Genomic DNA, 21,905 nt, shown 5'->3' on the forward strand with positions numbered 1-21,905 from the left:
CAAGAGACAGGGTGAGAAGAGGAATAGTCCAGATAGCTGTGAGAGTCAGTAGGCTTACAGTAGACATCAGTAGATAATCTGTCTCCAGAGATAGAGACAGAAAGATCTAGAAAGGGGAGGGAGATGTCAGAAATGGACCAGGTAAACTTGAGAGCAGGCTGAAAGTTGGAGGCAAAGTTAATGAAGTCAACGAGCTCAGCATGCGTGCAGGAAGCAGCACCAATGCAGTCGTTGATGTAGCGAAGGAAAATTGGGGGACAGATACCAGAATAGGTTTGGAACATAGATTGTTCCACAAAGCCAACAAAAAGGCAGGCGTAGTTAGAACGCATACAGGTGCCCATAGCTGCACCTTTAGTTTGGAGGAAGTGGGAGGAGCCAAAGGAAAAATTAAGAGTAAGGATTCAAAAGGAATGTAAGATTCTGTTTTACCCTAGAATAGTTTAAACAATTGAGCTTACTGATAGAACTATTCATTAAGTGCAAAGAAAACAAGCAATAATTTGAAGTTGAAAGCTAATTGTCTAATTCTAGGAAGATCTAACAACAACTGCAAACTTGATTATGTTTGACAATCTTTTGGAGTTTTTCCAAAGAGGTAACAAAAAGGACAGAGGATATTGTCTGTATTAAGGCCATTAAGACTTTTGACAAAGCCCTGCCTGCAGGTTGATGTGGAATGTTAGGTCAAATGGGATTCAGGGGCAGCGAGTGAGGTGGATTCAAAATTGACTCAATGATGGGAACCAATAACTGGTTCCTATCATTGAAGGTTAAAGGTACATTCTGACTGGAGGCTGGTGAACATTAATTGTGAAACACTCATATTTATGAAACATTTTCTTATATTCCTTCATTCCATTCTTCATTAAGATATGTAAAAAGGATTTTCCCAGGGATGAAATGGTTGCCACAAGAGGACACAAGTTTAAGGTGCTGGGGAGTAGGTACAGAGGAGATGTCAGGGGTAAGTTTTTTTTTACTCAGAGAGTGGTGAGTGCATGGAATGGGCTGCTGGCAACGGTGGTGGAGGTGGATACGATAGGGTCTTTTAAGCGACTTTTGGATAGGTACAGGGAGCTTAGGAAAATAGAGGGCTATGGGTAAGCCTAGTAATTTCTAAGGTAGGGACATGTTTGGCACAACTTTGTGGGCTTAAGGGCCTGTACTGTGCTGTAGGTTTTCAGTTTCTATGTTTCTATATTTGATTCACTGTTTATCTAAATGTTTCAAGTCATTTAACTTGCATTTGTTCTACAGCATTTTGATTAATTCCACTTTCCTGCAAAATGACCAAATATTCCTCTCCTTCCAATATACCTTCAACATTAATTTGACAGCACCAATATCACTAGGCAAAGAAATTTTACCGCTAATTAAAATTTTTTTCCAAGAAAATTGTACAAGGTACAAAATGAGCTGATAATCTATAATCACCACTTAGCTTGACTTGACTTGGTCCAACCAAGCAGAGTCCACTGCCACAAAGGCCCACCAGCGCCCTTACTTCCTGAGAAAGCTAAAGAAATTTGGTCTGTCCCCTAAAACCCTCACTAATTTTTATAGATGCACTGCAGAAAGCATTCTTCTAGGGTGCATCACAACCTGGTATGGAAGTGGTCCTACCCAAGACCAGAAGAAGCTGCAGAAGATCGTGAACACAGCTCAGCACATCACACAAACCAGTCTTCCATCCTTGGACTCACTTTACACCGCACGCTGTCGGAGCAGTGCTGCCAGGATAATCAAGGACACGATCCACCCAGCCAGCACACTTTTCTTCCCTCTTCCCTCTGGGAGAAGGCTCAGGAGCTTGAAGACTCATACGGCCAGATTTGGGAACAGCTTCTTTCCAACTGTGGTAAGACTGCTGAACGGATCCTGAGCCTGATCTGGGCCATACCCTCCAAATATCCGGACCCGCCTCTTGGTTTTTTTGCACTACCTTACTTACCCTTTTCTATTTTCTATTTATGAATTATAATTTAAATTTTTAATATTTACTATCGATTTGTACTCAAGGGAGTGCAAAGCGCAGAATCAAAGATCGTTGTGATGATTGTACGCTCTAGTATCAATTGTTCGGTGACAATAAAGTAAAGCTCTATTTTCTTGTATAATCACCAAAGAGCCTGATCCATTAATCCCAAAGGTCTACTAGTCTTAGCTTCAAACATTATTATTTGAACATCCACAATGCTCTGATTTGGAAAATCCCAGAATTTTATAACCTCACAAAATAATTGTCACTTCAGTCCTAAATGAATCTTCATGCGCATTGTTCCCTATGCAGGAAAAAGCCTCACCATTTACGCGATTCCCTTCAAAACCTTATACCACTCAATGAAGTCACCTCGTTTCTACAAATATGAGTTCGATAGGTCAATCTTACTCAGTACCTTAAAATAAAATCACTATTTCTGGAATCAATTTAATAAAACTACGTTATACTGACCCCAAGTACAAGACCATAAGACACAGGAGTAGAATTAGGCCGTTGAGCCCATCAAGTCTGCCGCACCATTCCATCATGGCTGATCTATTATCCCCCTCAACCCCATTCTCCTGCCTTCTCCTCATAACCCTTGACACCCTGACTAATCAGAAGCCTATGAATCTCCACTTTAAATATACCCAATGACTTGGCCTTCACAGCTATCTGTGGCAATGAATTCCACAGATTCACCACCCTTTGGCTAAAGAATTTCCTCTTAATCTATGTTCTAAAGGAACATCCTTCTATTCTGAGGCAGTGCCCTCTACTCCTCGACTCCCCCACTACTGAAAACATCTCCATGTCCAGTCTATCTGGGCCTTTCAATATTCAATAGGTTACAATGAGATTTCTCCCTCATTCTTCTAAACTCAATGAGTACAGGCTTAGAGCATTCAAACATTGCAAATGAAACCTTTTCATTTCTGAGATTATTCTTGAACTTTTCCTGGAAACTCTCCAATGCCAGCATATCCTTTCTTAGGCAAGAAAAACATACAATGAAATGTATGCTTTCATGTAATATTTTAATTGTTTCAAATGTTATCGCCAAGACACAGATAGCATAGCATGCTCACCAGCAGTGAGCTGACAGAACTCAGATAATGGTGCTTGAGCACAAAAAGCAGGCCTGTACAACACTGACAGACTTTGGGCAGAAGACTCGCACTATTTATATATAAAAAAAACCAGACCTTGTATTTGAACATGAAAAGTTACAGACACCATGATGAAGCTGTATCGTTCATTCTGAACTACTGTAAGTTATCCCAAAAGCATCAAGCTCAAGAAGACTTCATTGAAATAAATAAAGCAGTAATTTATCAGGCACAATCATGACTGCAGTATTTGATAAGCTGAACATACCTGTTCTGAACTTGGCTAGCTGCATACTGCACATAATTCTTCTTTTCTTGAAGTTTGGCCATTAAAGTTTCAATAATAATTTTTTGGTTTTGAAATGCTTCTTCTAAAAATTGATATCTGTAAATAAAAAAAGGATATATTTATCAAAATCACTATAGGGAGATGAAATATTTCAAATTCTGACTTCAGGAGAGAAATGAAGATCAGTAAAACTGCTTTGAATTATTATGTCCTTGCCAAAGAAATAGGACAATATCTACTGAAAGCAGTTGTTTGAAAGGTTACCAATGTTTACACTGCAATTTTATAATCTTATGACCTTTTTGCCACAAAGTATCTTTAATCTAATGAATTAAGTTTGACAACCAGCTAGAATGCAAGAAAAATAATTTTCAGCGAATCAATTTCAGTGCGTTAGTAGAATAGCAAATGTTGGCCAGTATACTCGAATATTGCAAAGCAGCATTTAACATCGACCTTAAAGAGTGAGTGTGTGTGTGTGTGTGTGTGTGTGTGTGTGTGTGTGTCTATGGATGTGTATGTGTATGTATGTGTATGTGTGTGTGTATATATATATATATATATATATATATATATATGTATGTTCCTCATCTCACCCAGAAAATGGTACATCAGCACAAAGTACAAGAATACACTTGGTATAAGTCAGGATGATACATTCCTTCATTCTACTCAGTTGTCTCGTCCTGCACAATCAGAGATATTTCTTTTCCTCTACCCATCTCTCTCACCTTCCCTGCTGCTGAAAAGCAATGTTTTTCTCTTGGCAAACACGAGGAATTCTGCAGATGCTGGAAATTCAAGCAACACACATCAAAGTTGCTGGTGAACGCAGCAGGCCAGGCAGCACCTCTAGGAAGAGGTACAGTCGACGTTTCGGGCCAAGACCCTTCGTCGGGACTAACTGAAGGAAGAGGTAGTAAGAGATTTGAAAGTGGGGGGGGGGGGGGAGAGATCCAAAATCATAGGAGAAGACAGGAGGGGGAGGGATGGAGCCAAGAGCTGGACAGTTGATTGGCAAAAGGGATATGAGAAGATCATGGGACAGGAGGCCCAGGGAGAAGTGGGGGGGGGGGACCCAGAGGATGGGCAAGGGGTACAGTGAGAGGGACAGAGGGAGAAAAAGGAGAGAGAGAAAGAATGTGTGTATATAAACAAATAATGGATGGGGTACGAGGGGGAGGTGGGGCCTTAGCGGAAGTTTGAGAAGTCAATGTTCATGCCTTCAGGTTGGAGGCTACCCAGACGGAATATAAGGTGTTGTTCCTCCAACCTGAGTGTGGCTTCATCTTTACAGTAGAGGAGGCCGTGGATAGACATGTCAGAATGGAAATGGGACGTGGAATTAAAATGTGTGGCCACTGGGAGATCCTGCTTTCTCTGGCGGACAGAGCGTAGGTGTTCAGCAAAACGATCTCCCAGTCTGCGTCTAGTCTCGCCAATATGTAGAAGGCCACATCGGGAGCACCGGACGCAGTATATCACCCCAGCCAACTCACAGGTGAAGTGTCACCTCACCTGGAAGAACTGCCTGGGGCCCTGAATGGTGGTAAGGGAGGAAGTGTAAGGGTATGTATAGCACTCGTTCCGCTTACAAGGATAAGTGCCAGGAGGGAGATCAGTGGGGAGAGATGAGGGGGACGAATGGACAAGGGAGTCACATAGGGAGCGATCCCTGCAGAAAGCGGGAGGGGAGGGGGGGAAGATGTGCTTAGTGGTGGGATCCTGTTGGAGGTGGTGGAAGTCACGGAGGATAATATGTTGGACCCAGAGACTGGTGGGGTGGTAGGTGAGGGCCAGGGGAAACCTATTCCTAGTGGAGTGGCGGGAGGATGGAGTGAGAGCAGATGTGCGTGAAATGGGGGAGAAGTGTTTGAGAGTAGAGTGGATGGTGGAGGAAGGGAAGCCCCTTTCTTTAAAAATGGAGGACATCTCCCTCGTCCTGGAATGAAAAGCCTCATCCTGAGAGCAGATGTGGCGGAGACGGAGGAATTGCGAGAAGGGGATGGCATTTTTGCAAGAGACAGGGTGAGAAGAGGAATAGTCCAGATAGCTGTGAGAGTCAGTAGGCTTATAGTAGACATCAGTAGGTAAGCTGTCTCCAGAGATAGGGACAGAGAGATCAAGAAAGTGGAGGGAGGTGTCAGAAATGGACCAGGTAAACTTGAGGGCAGGGTGAAAGTTGGAGGCAAAGATAATGAAGTCAACGAGCTCAGCATGCGTGCAGGAAGCAGCGCCAATGCAGTCGTCGATGTAGCGAAGGAAAAGTGGGGGACAGATACCAGAATAGGTTTGGAACATAGATTGTTCCACAAAGCCAACAAAAAGGCAGGCATAGCTAGGCCCCATATGGGTGCCCATAGCTACATCTTTAGTTTGGAAGAAGTGGGAGGAGCCAAAGGAGAAATTATTAAGAGTAAGGACTAATTCCGCGAGATGGAGCAGTGCGGTGGTAGAGGGGAACTGATTAGGTCTGGAATCCAAAAAGAAGCGGAGAGCTTTGAGACCTTCCTGATGGGGGATGGAAGTATATAGGGACTGGACATGCATGGTGAAAGTAAAGTGGTGGGGACTTTATTTCTCTTTCCCAGATCTGATGAAGAGTCTATGAACTGAAACATTAACCAATGCTGCTTCCACAAATGTTACCTGATCTGCTGAATGTTTTTAGAATTTTTCATTTTAATTTCAGAAATTCCATCATCTATCTTTTGATGTTTACTTTCTGCTGGACTTGTCAAGCTTTTCATGAAGAGGGCAAACATGGACCAAATTGCACACTGTTGAGCACATACCAGTGTTGCAACTATACTGGAACATTCTGGCTGGAGACATGGATAGTCTTCTGTGCTGCAGCCAGGGTGATATCTAGTCTAATCCCTGGTTCTAAGCCTTATCCTGACACCATGTGGAGTGATTTGAATTGGCTTAAAACTGACGTGTTGGGTCTGTTAGATAGATCCAAGATGGATCCTCCAGTTGGTGTTTCTGGCTGAATATGGTTGTAACATCCATATGCTAACCAGTGTGTGCCGCAAGTATTGGTGTTAAATCCTTTCCTGTTTATCATACATGTTAAGGATTTGGAAGAGAATGTAGTTGGCATGATTACCAAGTTTGCAGTTGACACCAAAATTGGTGGTACAGTGAAGATTGTCTAAAGTTACAACAGGATTAAAACTGAGAAAGTGTGCAAGAGAATGGCAAATTGAATTTAACTCCTTAAGTGTGGTGGTGCATTTTGGGAAGCTAAACTTGGCAAGGGCATATACACACGGCCCTGAAATGAGAACACAGGTAGATGAGGTGATGAAAGTGCATGTGGTATTCTTGCTTCCATCATTTGGGGCGTGATTACAGGAATTGGGGATGTCATGTTATTTGTAAAAATCATTAATTAGGCTGCATTTAGAATATCGTGTGCAGAGCTAGTCAACATACTATAGGATGTGATTGTGCTAAAGCAGGTACAGAAAGGATTTACGGAAAGATTACCTATACTGGAGGATTTTAGTTACAAATGAGATCGGAAAGGCTGGAATTGTTTTCCCTGAGGAGGCTAAAGCGCAATGTCAGAAGTTTATAATAAATTCTGAGTGGTAAGAATTGGGTAGATAGTGACACTTTTTCTCAAGGTAGGGGAGTCTAGAGGACACGTTTAAGGTAAGAGGGGAAAGACTTAAAAGGGATCTAAAGGGCATGTAAAGGGGATCGAAAGGCGCCCAGTCCCAGAACCTGATTGCTTGGGATCTCTGACTGTCTCACAAGGCGCGCCCCCCTCCCTCAACTGTTGAGCTGATCAGAGAAGTACGAGAGGAGAAGAATGTGGAGACGCGGGAGGCCTCTGTCAGCAGGGTACAGTCCTCGGTAGTGCTCCCCTGCGTTGAAGTGACCACGGATAGCCTGCCCTGGGGAATGGTAGAGAAGACTGTGGCAGAGTTAAGAACTGAGATGTCCCAGTTGTTATCAATGTGTGCCCCTCCCCACCCCGTATGATGGAGCTGATAAGGAGGTGATCCCGCTAGGGGGATGGACTATGCAGAGGGCTGCTAGCAGCCGGGGTCCCGCAAGTAGGGGAGCAGTGGGTATTGTCTGTTATAACTGTGATGAAGAGGGACAACAGGCGGGAGTGTGAACGGCCGGAAACTCCTCGGAGAGTGAGACTCCGGGTACCTAAGCACAGAGACGGTCTGGCATATCGGGGAATGCATTCCCAGCAATATACCAAGGAACACCCTAGAGCAAAAACCCATATTCCTGAAGGCTCCAGTGTATCACTATAGATAGAGGGTATTCATACTAAAATCATACTTGACACAGGATCACAGGTCACTTTGGTGTACCGTTCATTTTACAATCAATATTTGACACATTTACCATTGATGCCACTCAGTGAACTTGAGATCTGGGGTCTTAGCGTGGGTGATTATCTGTATGATGGTTATTTGTTCGTGAAGCTGGAGTTTTTGGTGGCAGATCTGGGAGTGGCTGAGGTCCTTGATATATTAGCACTGGTTTGTCCAGACTCCACTGAGAAGGGCGGCATTTCAGTTCCTGTGGGGACCAACACTCTTATTCTAAGGAGGCTCATGGGATCCTGCAAGGAGAAAACTGGAGAGAACTTTCAGAGAACATTGTCCATTCACCCGGTGTTTCCAGCTGCTTTGAGGAAGTGTGTGGCTACATTGGGCCAGATAACGAGTTTAGACGAGGGACTGTGTACTTCATCCATTCCCAAGCCAAATGCATTACGGCCCAGGGAAGTAGTGAGAGTAATGGGAAACTCCAAATTTCCCGGAATGCCTGAGCCAGAGGCCCTCTTGGTGGATGCTCCAGAAGACCACAAAGGGGGAGTCTGGTGTGACTGCTGGGGTACTGGTAAGGTCCGAATTGCAGAAGTCCTTGGTTGCACGGGCGAACAGGATGGCAGTGATAGTCAGGAACATTACAAAGAAGGAGTTCACCTTCAAGCGGGATATGCCCCTGGTTCATCTCTTCCCAGTGACGGTAATGTCTAGCGTCCCTGTGAGAGAAGCAGGAGAGAAACTGTCTGAAGGGGGTGGGGGAGAAGAGAAGAAGGTGTCAGTTGATTCATTCAACTTTGGGGACTACCTGGTACCTGCAGGTTGAAAGAGGAGGTTGATAGAGAAGATGTTGAAGGTGGTAGGTGTCTTTTCCACTGATGAGTTTGATGTGGGTTGTTCCAAGGACACCCCGTTCAAAGAGGTCGCGGCCACTGGCTCCTGTAGTGGCAGCCTTTGTGTAAGTTGAAGGAAGCTGGAATCATCACCGAGTCCAGAAGCCCCTTTGTGTCCCCAATAGTAGTGGCCAGGAAGAAGAGTAGGAAGATATGGATGTGTGTGGACGAGAGGACTTGAAGGACTCTCAACAGGCGTACCATCCTCAACCAGTATACGGTCCAAAGGATCAAAGACGCGCTGGCCTGTCTGAGTGGTGCGAAGTGGTTCAGTATGCTGGACTTGAAGAGTGGATATTACCAGATCCCCATGAGTGAGGCTGACAAGGAGAAGACAGCATTTATATGTCCACTGGGATTCTTCCAGTTTGAAAGGATGCCCCAGGGCATATTGGGAGCCCCTGTGACCTTCCGGTGTGTCATGGAGAAAACGCAGAGGGATATAAACTTGCTTGTGGTATTACTGTATCTGGATGACCTTATGGTGTTTGGGTCCACCTTGGAGGTACTGAAGCTTGGAAGTGAAGCTACTGAAGGTGTTGGGCTGCCTGAAAGCTGAAGGGTTAAAACTTTCCCTGGAGAACTGCCAGTTCTGCAGGACGTTTGTCAGCTATGTTGGGCACATAGTCTCAAGGCATACAGCAGCTACAGATCCGTCTAAGAAACAGGCAGTGACCACATGGCCAAGGCCCCAGACTGTGAACACTTTGTGTTCATTCCTTGGGTTCTGTGGGTACTAACGGAGGTTTGTGAAGGGTTACGTGAAAGTGAGTCACCCTTTAAATCAGCTTTTGTGTGGTTACCCTCCCTTGGGGAAGAAAGGGAGGTGGACAAAAAAAAGGGTGGGGGGGATTTCTTAGCCCTTTGGAGCCTTTTGGACCAAAAAGTTAGTCTGTCCTGAGCCTTTTAGGCTCATCAGGCCGGTGCTTATGCTGGTTTCCATGGCCTGAAATGACTGAGGGTACGAGACTCCCCCTCTAGATAGGATGCCAGTCTATCACGAGGTTAACCCCCAGCATTTTACAGGTACCCATTTTCAGCTGGGTGTACAGGAGCATTGTGTGGTTAAGTGCCTTGCTCAAGGACACAACACGCTGCCTCAGCTGGGGCTCGACTCATGACCTTCAGATTGTTAGTCCAACGCCCTAACCACTTGACCACACGCCACACTTTTTGGACCAAGATGGGATGCAAGATGAGAAGAGGCCTTTCAGTCATTTAAGGAGCTGCGACACAGGTACCTTGCTAGCTTTTGCAGAACCCCAATTGCCATATGTACTGCATACGGATGCCAGCAGAGGGGGCTTAGGGGGTGTACTGTATCAGGATCAGGGCACCAGGTTGAAGCCTGTTGCATTTGTCAGCCAGAGTCTGTCGCCCTCTGAGAAAAATTATCACACGCACAGGTTGGAGTTTCTGGCATTGAAATGGGCTGTGGTGGGTAGTTGAGCGACTACCTCTATGGTGCCAAGTTTGAGGTGAGAACGGACAACAATCCCCCAACTTGTATTCCGACCTCGCCGAAATTGGATACCACAGGCCATCAGTGGTTGGCGGCATTGTCTGCCTATGATTTCAGCCTGAATTACCACCCGGGAAGTAGGAACACTGATGCTGATGCTTTGTCCCGACATGCACATGAAGGGCTGGACAGGAACAAGAGTGGGAGAGCGTTCCTGCCCCAGAAGTGAAAGCCATGTGCCAGTTTGCCATCATGGTGAAGGCAAAGGGGAGGCAAGGGCAGGATCAAGCAGGAGCCCAATTGGGAGCTTCTGATGACACCATTCCACAAGTTTACTGTTACCAGACTGCTCTGAAGACAAACCAGTTATTGGAATTGAGTCCTGGGCAATTGGCATCTGCTCAGCGAGATGACCCAGGCATCTGTACCATTTAGTCAGCGGTTGAAAAGGGAGACATGGCCCAGATTAGAGTTGAAGAACCGGATCCTATACCAGGTTATGTCGCCTTGACATTCTCAGCTGGCTCTGCCTGAGAAGTGTCGGAGGATTGTGTTGAAGTCACTTCATGATGATTCTGGACATTTGGGGGTTGAAAAGACCTATGAAATGCTCAGAGATTGGTTCTACTGGGCTCAAATGAAGCCAAAGGTTGAAGAATGCTACAAGTCGTGCATTCGATGCATACAGAGGAAGACGCTGCCTACGAGGGCCTCTCTGTTGTCCCACTTGCAGAGTATGGGGCCCCTTGACCTGGTGTGTCTGGATTTCCTGTCAATAGAGGCAGATGCCAGCAACATGGCAAATGTCATAGTCATCACAGCTCACTACACCAGATATGCACAAGCCTTCCCTACCAAGGATCAGAGGGCGGCCATGGTGGCCAAAGTCTTATGGGAGAAGTGTTTCATTTATTATGGCTTCCCCAGGGACGGGATTTCAAGAGCAGGCTCATACACGAGTTATTGGACATGCTTGGAGTTAAGAAGTCAAGGATTACGCCTCATCACCCACAGGGTAATCCCCAGCCCAAGAGAAATAACCAAACCTTGCTAGACATGCTCGCAACCTTGGAAATCAGCAAGAACAAGTGGAGTCGACATAATGGACATCTGGTCCACTGCTACAACGGTACAAGAAAATAAGCTATCAGATACTCGCCATATTACCTGATGCTTAGGCAAGAGGCAAGGTTGCCCATCAACCTTTGTTTTGTGACTGGCAAGGAAGACCTACCAAAGACTTCTCTGAAGTATGTGCCTGATATGAGAAGGGAGCTGAAGAAGGCTTATGAATTAGCTAAGGTTGCAGCTACAAAGCAGAATCAAGGAAATAAGAGGAGATACGATCAAAAGGTTACACATGCCAGGAGACTGTCCTCATAAGGAATTTGGGGCTACCAGAGAAGCACAAATTGGCTGATCGCTGGGCCAAATGTACCAGTTTTCTGGGTGAAACCTGAGGATTTGAATGGGCCGGTCAAGATTCTCCATCGGAACCACCTTCTGCCTCTGGGACAAGAGGTGCAGGTTGACCCAGAGCCTGACCTGGAACCTCCACCTGATTAGAGGGCTCTGCGGCGACGCGGGGCAAGTGAAGGACCAACAACAGGAGAGATTAGACCGGCCCCCGACCCTGAATGGGATACTGACTCGGAGGACGAGGAAATTGGGGTGTGGCATATGCTGCCTTTTGCTAGCTCCCCACTGATTGAGGAGAATCCCAACCCTTCTCACGCTGAGTCAGGTGAAATCGCGCGGGGGGGGGGGCTGGCAGTGACTACCTGTAGACAGACTGGGTTTCAATGGGACTCTGCAAGCGATGAAGCAGGGCTCAGCCTTTTACACCTGGGTTACACTTTGTGCTTTGTATGAAGGGTTGGCAAATTATCTCAATGTCATGAGGACATGACTAAGCTGGGGGGGGGGGGGGGAGTGTACCATCTTGGGAAAGGTTTCACTGCTAATGTAGAGGTCTTTCTGTAGAAGCAGTGTTTGGGTTATAGTTAGATAATGGGTGCTTTGGAATGTGAGCCGTCCATTGACAGGAGGGGGTTTTCGTGCCGTTTGCCTGACACCAGGGTGATCTGGGTCTTTTGTTCAGCGGGAGATGGGCCACGACCCGATGAAGGCGGGGGGGGGGGGGGCCAAAGGAGAATCAGCAAAACCGTGATCCCCAACTTGTTCACATTAGACTGTTTGATTAAAATGGGCCTTTTTCTTCACTAACCCTGTCGTCTAAAATTAAGAATTATAAAGATAAATCGGTTAATTGCATGCGGTGTACTGTTATTTTGTGGTACTGATTTGTAACAGGGTTAACAAATCGCGCAGAATCCACGGAGGGGTGGGGGGGGGGGTTCAGGGGCGAACTCACATCTCAATCTCACCCATTTGGCAAGGCCAGAGATAGTCTTCTCCAGACTTACGCAGCCGATGGAACCTGAGGGTTACAATGATAAATGCCGTACTGCAATTCTTTTCAGTTGAATTTCAACATGGAAGGTGCAACTTAAATCTTATGGAAGCATAAGTTACTGGACTAATAGCCACAAGAACTGGCAGAATGATCCAATGACAAATGCTGAACTCTTAAGACAAAATTTCTCAAGTAAAAGATAGACCGAAAGCTGTTGGTCATTAGCAGAAACCAAATGATTTCTGTATTCTGAAATGAATTTCTACAGAATAGTAGACATATTTCATGTGAATGTTTAAAGTATTTTCAAGTAGTACAGGAGAAACCCAACTGTAGGAAGCAATACTTTGCTTATTTAACATAGATTGCTATGACTTCGTACACAACCTAAATAACCAATGTCTAAATGATAGCTTCGCAAGACAACATAAAAAGATGGGTTTGGTCAATTGCACACTGAACCCAGTTCAATGAATATCATGTAAAAAGACCAAATTCATGACAAAAACTTAAGAATCAGGAATCGGGGACTTCCGGGTCATCAAGGGAATGGCGGCGTAAGGAAAAGGTCTCTCGACAAAAAAGAAGGTAAACTGCCCCATAATCGAATTTAGACAAATACTTAATATTGCATAACTATATTAATAAAAGGGGCAAGGATGATGTCTAAGAACAAGATTAAAAAGCCCGCTCCGAAGGCTGATAAACATAAAGAGACGCAGCAGGGCGACGGGCCTAGCTCCCCCACAGCAAGCCAGGACGGAGATAATGAGGGGGAATCGGTGACTCTGTCCTTGGTTCTTGGAGAGATTCGCGAGTTCCGACAAAATAACAGCAAACAGCTGGAAGATATTAAAGGAGAAATAGGAAAGACTAACTCGCGGATAGATGAAGCCGAAGCGAGGATTGTTGGAATTGAAGAGAAGCTACAAAATGCAGAAGAGATGATAGCAGAAATGCTGAAGCTGCAAGACCAGCTCCAGTGGAAACTAATAGATCAAGAAGGCCGCTCGAGAAGGGAAAATGTGAGGATTTACGGAGTTCCCGAAGGAACTGAAGGTAAACCCGGATTGATGATTCCCTTCGTGGAGAAGCTACTTAGACAGAACCTTGATATACCGGCCGCAAAAGACCTACAGATAGAAAGAGCTCACCGCGCGTTGGCACCACAGCCTCCAGCAGGCGCCCAGCCCAGATCGATTCTGGTCAGATTTCTCAGTTACAGAACGAAGGAAGAGGTGCTTAAACGGGCATGACAAAAGAAAGGTTTCATGTGGAACAACTGTAAAATCAGTTTAGACCACGACTACGCACCGGGGATTCTTGCCAGACGGAAGGAATATACGGAAACACGGAGAGTCCTGAAGGAAGATTCCAGACCCTGTATCCAGCTCGGCTGAGAGTCTTTTACGATGAAGGGACAAAAACTTACGCTACGGTGGAGGAGGCAACATTGGACCTGGCGGACCGGGGACTACCTATTAAAGTTATCACCCAACCGGAGTCGCTACTGGAGAGGATTCGGCAGAAGTCGTGGCAGTTAGTGGGGCGAAGATGCTCCACTTGAACCAGAGTGTCAAACTACAAGGAAAAGCTGCAAATATTCAGACGCGAATGTACAGAGAACACAGATTAATTAAGAGAAATGACTGAAAAAAGTAAATCGGACTTAAAGGTAAAATGAAAACTGGTAACTGAAAATAAACTAGACAGAATAACTTGAATGATAGCAATATGGTCGAGACATAAATAGGAGAAATTCTCTATGATTATTCAAACTGCTGAGGGCCCTCTAACACAGGGTGAAGATAGAGGTTATCCCTCTGAACTGAGGCGGGTCGGTGCTCAGGCCTCACTGTGGGAAGTCAGGAAAAATTTTCAAATGTTGCACGTCAAAAATGTCTAGGGTGTGGTTATATGTCTTGGTTTACTGTTGAGAAGGGATTGCTTACTGTTTGGTTAGAAAAGGAGTGTTTTTTTTTCTACTAGAGAAAAATGCAAACTGAATTGGTAAAAATTATTTCCTATAATGTTAATGGGGTTTTGAATCCAATTAAAAGAACTAAGATTATGTCGAAATTGAAAAAAGAGAGAGCACAAATAGCTTTCCTCCAGGAAACACATATGAGCCAACCTGAACATGGAAAATTAAAGAGAGTGGGCTTTAAGCATGTATTTTATTCATCATATAAATTGAGTCACAAAAGAGGGGTAGCTACTTTAATATCAAGTACTCTTAATTATGAACATATTTCAGAGACTAGAGACAAAGAAGGACGGTTCGTAAAAATCACAGGAAGAATAGAAGGTACAGAAATAACATTGCTGAATGTTTATGCTCCTCCAGGTTGTGAATGGTCATTTTATAGACACATTTTTGACCTAATGGTCAGTTCTCAAGGGGTAGTAATTTGTGGAGGGGATTTTAATATTAGATTAAATCCTATATTAGATTCTTCAAGAATAGTTACTCAGAATAAACCTCTGACTCAGAAAGTGAATTCATTGATGGAGGAGTTGGGAATTATAGATGTCTGGAGGGAATTACACCCTACTAGTAAAGATTATACATATTACTCTTTCCCTCATTCAGCCTATTCAAGGATAGACTATTTCTTTATCTTTAATACAGATAGACTCAGGATAAAAAACTGTAATATTGCAACAATTGATCTGTCGGATCATAGCCCAATCTCTATGTCTCTAATCCTGGAGAGGAAAATGAGGAAAACACTATGGAGGCTAAACTCACATATACTCAATAACCCGAAAGTAATGGAGAGATTAAGGGGAGAAATCAAAGAATATCTAGACCTTAATGACACGGGAGAAACATCACCAGTGATCTTATGGGATACACTGAAAGCCGTACTGAGAGGGAAAATTATTTCCATTACCACTCACATGAAAAAAATCAATGCACAAAAATTAGCAGACCTTCAAGGAAAATTAAAACAACTTCAAGTTGTAGATAGCAACAAAAGTAATTCAAATCGAAAACAGGAAATTAGGAAATTGCAAAGTGAAATTGACAATATTTATACGTTGGAAACTCAAAGAAATTTTCTTTACCTTAGACAAAAGAATTATGAAGTAGGAGGTAAATCAGCTAGATTATTAGCATATAAATTACGAAAACAACAAGCAGACAATATAATTCATAAAATAAAGAATCTAAAGACAAAGCTTGTGGAGAGTACAATAGGGAAAATTCAAGAGAGTTCTTAAACATATTATCCAGAGCTGTACTCCCAACCCCGGGCTCCCAATGAGCCCTATATAGACAGTGTATTGAATTTTTTAGATCTACCTAAATTTACAGATTTACAAAATGAAAGCTTATTAGAACCAGTAACTGTCAAAGAACTGAACGTGGCCATCTCTAGGTTAAAGGCTGGAAAGTCCCCGGGTTCTGATGGGTTTACCTCAGAGTGGTACAAGTCCCTGAAGACACAGTTAGCCCCATTACTACTTAACACCTTTAATTGGATCTTGCAGAGAGGAGAAACTCCACCTTCCTGGAGAGAAGCGATTATTTCAGTTATTCCTAAAGAGGGTAAAGATAAACTAGAATGTGGCAATTATCAGCCAATTAGTGTTCTTAATTTAGATTACAAACTATTTACATCTATATTAGCGCGCAGATTGGAAAAGCTTTTACCTGGCCTAATCCATTTAGACCAGACTGGATTTATTCAACAAGACAAACACAGGACAACATAAGGAGAACTCTGAACATATTAGAACAGGTTAATAAGAACGAGACAGAGACAATGGTAGTAGGATTGGACGCTGAGAAAGCTTTTGATTTGGTTAGTTGGGCATTCCTATACGGAGTGTTAGGAAGATTCGGCTTTCAAGAAAAGTTTATTAAAGTAATTCAGACTCTATATGACAGCCCTACAGCCCGAATTAAGATAAATGGGGACCTCTCTGACTCCTTCATCTTAGAGAGAGGCACTAGACAGGGATGCCCAATTTCTCCTCTCCTTTTTGCGCTATATATTGAACCGCTTGCCCAACTAATAAGACAGAGCGAAATCGTAAAAGGTATCAAGGTGGCAGGGATTGAACAGAAAGTGGCGTTATTCGCAGATGATGTTTTGGTCTATCTGAGTGAATCAGAAAAATCATTTATAGGATTGTTTACACTGTTGGATGACTTTGGGAAAATATCAGGTTATAAAATAAATGTAAAGAAAACGCAGGTTATGTCCCTAAATTATACACCACCCAAAAAATTGCAAGATACATATGATCTTAAGTGGGAAGCTAAATCATTAAAATATTTAGGAATAACCCTGTCGAAGGATCTTTCAACACTGTCACAGGTAAATTATGGGCCATTAATCTCAGAGATAAAAGCAGATATGCATAGATGGAATCTTATCCCCTTTTTAAGTTTAAATTCAAGGATAAATACTATAAAAATGAATATTCTTCCTCGGTTATTGTATCTTTTCCGTACTTTACCGGTGGAGGTGGATGATAATCAATTCAGGGAATGGGACAAATGGATTTCCCGCTTCATTTGGCAAGGAAAGAAACCTAGAATTCGATATAACACCTTACAGTTAGGGAAGGAAGGAGGGGATATGGTTCTTCCTTGCCTGAGAAATTATTTTTATGCCTCACAGATAACCCCTCTGTTATATTGGTGTAATAGAGAATATAAGGCTAGATGGAAGGAAATAGAATTTGGATTAGTTGACAGTTTTCCTCTTCAGGCCTCAATAGCTGACAAAGGATTGATGGCCCAGTTGGAAAAATTTAAAAACGCTTGGATAAATCTTACATTAAAAGTACGGCAGAAGGTGGTTAATTCATGTGGAATCAATAACATGTTAAAACTCTTTAGATGGTGTGCATATGATACCGAATTCCTTCCCAACAGAGGAGATAAAAGATTTGAGCTATGGATAAAGAAAGGTCTTACAACCTACCTCTCATTTATAGATAAAAGAGTATTACAAAGTTTCCAAATCCTGCAGGACAAACATGGCCTAGAACATAATGACTTTTTTAGGTACCTTCAAGTACGAAACTATGTTAACCAGAGTTGTAGATATACAGACTTATCAACAGTAGAATTAGAATTTTTCAAGATTCTGAATTCGGCTTGCAGTTCAATACTTAGTAAATCAGTTTCTCGATTATATAATGCACTCTCCCATGCTAAAAATGTAAATACACTGTATATTAAAGAGAAGTGGGAGAAAGAAGCGGGGTTGGTACTTTCAGAGGAGGCTTGGGGGAAAATCTGCAGCTTTCAATGGTCCTCAACTAATTCTTTGACTTGGAGAGAACATTGTTGGAAAAACATTATAAGATACTTCAAGACCCCATATCAGGAAAAATATAAAGATACAAATATGATGTGTTGGAGAAGGTGCGGCTCCAAGGAGGCAAATCATTTTCATATTTTTTGGGATTGCCCTAAATTAAGTCTATTTTGGGAAGGTATTCATAGAACACTAGTTAAGGTACTTAGGTCCCAGATACCTCTGAACTTTGAGACGCTCTATTTGGGGCATGTATTGTTTCTTGAACAGAAGGAAGATAAAAAGTTGCTGCAGGCCCTCTTAGCGGCAAGTAAGAAACCAATCACTAGAAAATGGCTAAATCCAATACCACCTACATTAGAAGATTGGTACGAAATTATCTTGGAAATATTTAAAATGGAAAAGTTGACTTACTCCCTGAGAACTCAAAAAGAAAAATTTTATCAAATCTGGAATAAATGGATTGAATATATAACTCCAATGCAAGCAGACTTCAGATGACTCTCCTAATAATTTATACTGCTCTTCTCATCAACACAGTAATATTGCTAACGTAAGCACCCCTAGTCTAAACGTTTGGTTTTTTTTTGTTTTCTTTTGGAAAATAGAGAATTAACACAAGTAAAGGGAAAGATTTGGGAAAGGGATAAAAAATGAAAAAATTAAGTAAATAAGTACATAGGGATTGGATAATTATGTCTGTGGGCAGGAGCAAGCATGAACAAATTAGGATATAAACACCTACAATGGTTGATACATAGGCTTATATACAACATTTTGGACCAGTGGAAATGGTCCAGAAGGGTTATATGGAAACTATTATTACCATTTTTCTTAACAACTAATTCCCTTACTTAGTCTAATAGGTTAGATTTACCACAGTACATAATTATCTATTTAAATGTTTATTTTCCTTTTATATCATCTCAATGTGTACTTAAGAATGTATAAATAATTGTAGTTTTATACATATAAAAAAATGGAAAAGGTTATATGTGTGAAAAAAGTACATGATATTTGTGAATTCCTTATCCAAATAAAAATAAAATTAAAAAAAAAAATCAGGAATCACTACTGGCACAAATCTTTAATAGGGTTAATTAGTTACAGTAAACTCAAAATAAAAACAGAGAATACTGGAAGCATTCAGTAGATGAGGTGCATTTGTGAAAAGAAAAGCTACATTAGTTTCAGATTGAGGACCTATCAAAGCTGAGAAGCAGAAATTGGTTTCAAATTGTAAAGTGGAGAGATGAATAGGATACAGGGAATTGCTGTATAAATGGTGTTTTGATCCTTCATATGCAGATTACCTCAGTTCAGACTCCAGATTTTGCTCATTCCTCAGCCATGGCATCACCTCTTACACACTGAAACTACGTGACTTGTGTCATTTTATTCTCAGGGCAACACAAGGAGGCAGATTGTTTTTGTTTTAGGTGTAAGGTAATGGACTGAGGAGGTGGTGGTAAGTAATAGTGAAGAAACAAAGCAAAGTATTAAAATGAAGGAGATGCAAAAGAGCACACCAAGACACATCCACCCCCAATTCACCTAGACTTTTTAAAAATTCTATCCCCATACTTCAATTCCAAAACTGACCTCGCCCTCCAAGCTCAGTACAGGCAAGAATCTTAATTTTATTAAACACTACATTGACAGCTGCATTCCTGCTGCTTCCTGCTATCTGATATCACTGACAATATATATTTTAAAAAATACAGGTGTGCATCGCTTAACGTCCATTCGGACAACTTCCGATCACATATACGTCTGTAGTCCCGATCAGAGAACGTAACCAATCTCATGTATCACGTCTCGAGTGTAGTAGCGTTATCTCTGTTTAATTTTCTTTTGAAAATATTACCGTAAAGTGCATCATGGCTTCCAAACACAGGTTATTCGACCTGAAACTCTTCCAGTAGAACACTATGAGGAAGTTGAGAACAGTAATGTGGATGATCCTAATCTTTGATAAATTGTGTGAGATACAGGCTAAGGAAGTGTTTACATATAAGCTTAAAAAGTGAAAAAAATTAAAAAGGTTAAAATGAAGTAAAAAATTATAGTGTATGTATTATAGTGTACAGTACACAGTTTTAGTGTAAGTTCTTGGCTATCTAATCAATACACGTACACTACAGTACTCCATATAGGTTTGCCAAGTATATAATATGGTGTTCGCACAACGTCCAAATCACGTAACGTCCGATTTCACAAAATGTATTGTGGATATTAAGCGATGCATACCTGTAAACCTACTGACTCAGTTATCTTTTGACTATACCTCATCCCACCTACAGGAATAGGAACACATATTCCCTTCTCCATCTCACTGCATCTGTTTTTTTCAACCACCAAAACTGTCCTCATGGACCATCTTCATTTCCTGTACATTTGCCCTCATCCCATCCTCCTGCTGTCACGACAAGGATAGGGTTCCCCTTATTCTTATCTACCAACCACCAGCCTCTGTATCCAGTATACAATTTTTTGTAACTTCCACTACCCCAACAGGGTCCTACCAGTAACCTCGTCTTTCCCTCCTCCCCTTTCTACAGGGATCACTCTCTACACAATTTCCTTGTTCAATCATCCTTCCCCATCGATCCCCCTCCTGGCACTTATCTCTTCAATCATGACGAGTGCTATACCTGGCCCCACACACCATCCCTTACTACTGATCAGAGCCCCAAACAGTCCTAAGACAAGTAATATTTCACCTGCAGGTCTGTTGGGATCATCTAGTATATCTGGTGCTCCTGGTGTACCCACCTCTACATCAGTGACATCCAACAGATTGAGCTGCTTTGTCAACCACCTTTACTCTGTCTACTACAAAAAGGATCTCATGGTGGCTACTCATTTCCATTTCACTTCCATTCGCATTCTGCCATGTTCTGTCCATGGCCTCCTCTGCTGCGATGATGAGGCCAAACTCAAGCTGGAAGAGCAACATGTTGGACTTCTGCCTGCTGCCTAATCGAGTGACACACAATTTGTGTGGCTGCGTTTACTTCTTCCTTTCCCCCAGTTTAAACTCTGAATTTTTAACTTTTATTTGTTGGATCTTAGAGGGGAATAGTTGTTATTATGTCACAATCTTTAAGAGGAAAGCAGCTCTCTGAATCCAGCAATGGAAAGGGAAAAACTTCGAAAGAAAAATCAGAGGATATGCCTGTTTGGGCTGAGCATTTAGAACATGCGTTGATGATTCTCAACAAGAAAATAGATAACACCACTTCTGAGATAAATCCGTATAGACAGAGTTTTCATTTCGTAGAGGAAATTATTATTTCCTTGAATTCTGAACTTAAAGAGTCGAAGCATCAGATAGTGGATATTTCAGCCTGCTTGGAACAGTCTCAACCAATGCAAGATTATCGATCTGGAAGCAAGATCTAGTCAGAATAACATTCGAATTGTTGGACTGAAGGAAGGATCTGAGAGTGGGGATTTATTGGACTATTTTGTTAATTTGCTTCAATCTGTTTCCGGATATTTTACCTCAGCCTCCCAATATTGAAGGAGCATACAGAATTTTCACTTCGAAACCTCAAGATCTGAATAAACCAAGGTCAGTTTTGGTCTGCTTTCTTCGTTTCAAAGTTAAAGACCAAATCATGAAGTATGCAAGGAAACAGTGTTTTTAAATCAAGGGTTCTGAGATTCATTTTTATGAAAATTATGCATGGGAAGTTATAGAACAGCGGTTTAAATTCATTCCAGCTATAAAGATAGCCTATGATAAGGGATTATTCCCATCACTTCGCTATCCAGCCCGATTAAAATTATTTCCTAAAGATTCGACTCCACGTGTTTTTTTGGATCCCAAAGTGGCATTGGACTATGTTAATTCTATTTTGGAGGTGGCCGAGGTTTGAATGGCATTAGGTCTGCTGAATAATTTTCTGAAAGAAAACAAGCTTTGAAGATTTCAGATATGTTGAAGATGTCCTTTGATCGATGGACCATTTAAAGAAGATGTGAACTTCTTGAATTGACTGATGAATGACTTTTCCAAAACCTGCTTGGTATACTGAGTAAATTAACACAGCGGACAGATTGTTAACTAGTTTGATTATTTGTTTTTATCCTTCCTTTTTTTCATTAAGTGATAGTTTTCATAGTTTATAAGGACTTTTTCTTTTATTTTTATATATATA

The 21,905-nt window shown here is 42.3% G+C and overlaps 1 protein-coding gene across 2 annotated transcripts in view; it reads right to left on the reverse strand.

Annotated features, from left to right (window-relative positions):
* trim33 (tripartite motif containing 33) overlaps positions 1-21,905 on the reverse strand; it is a 212,343-nt gene that overhangs the window by 64,341 nt on the left and 126,097 nt on the right. For both annotated transcript variants that reach the window (XM_072253354.1, XM_072253355.1), the window contains exon 5: positions 3,362-3,478. In XM_072253354.1, coding sequence (XP_072109455.1) covers positions 3,362-3,478 — 117 coding nt within the window. The remainder of the gene's footprint in view (positions 1-3,361; positions 3,479-21,905) is intronic.

This window comes from Mobula birostris, chromosome 3 (assembly GCF_030028105.1).
Source record: "Mobula birostris isolate sMobBir1 chromosome 3, sMobBir1.hap1, whole genome shotgun sequence".
In the NCBI taxonomy this organism is placed as follows: Eukaryota; Metazoa; Chordata; class Chondrichthyes; order Myliobatiformes; family Myliobatidae; genus Mobula; species Mobula birostris.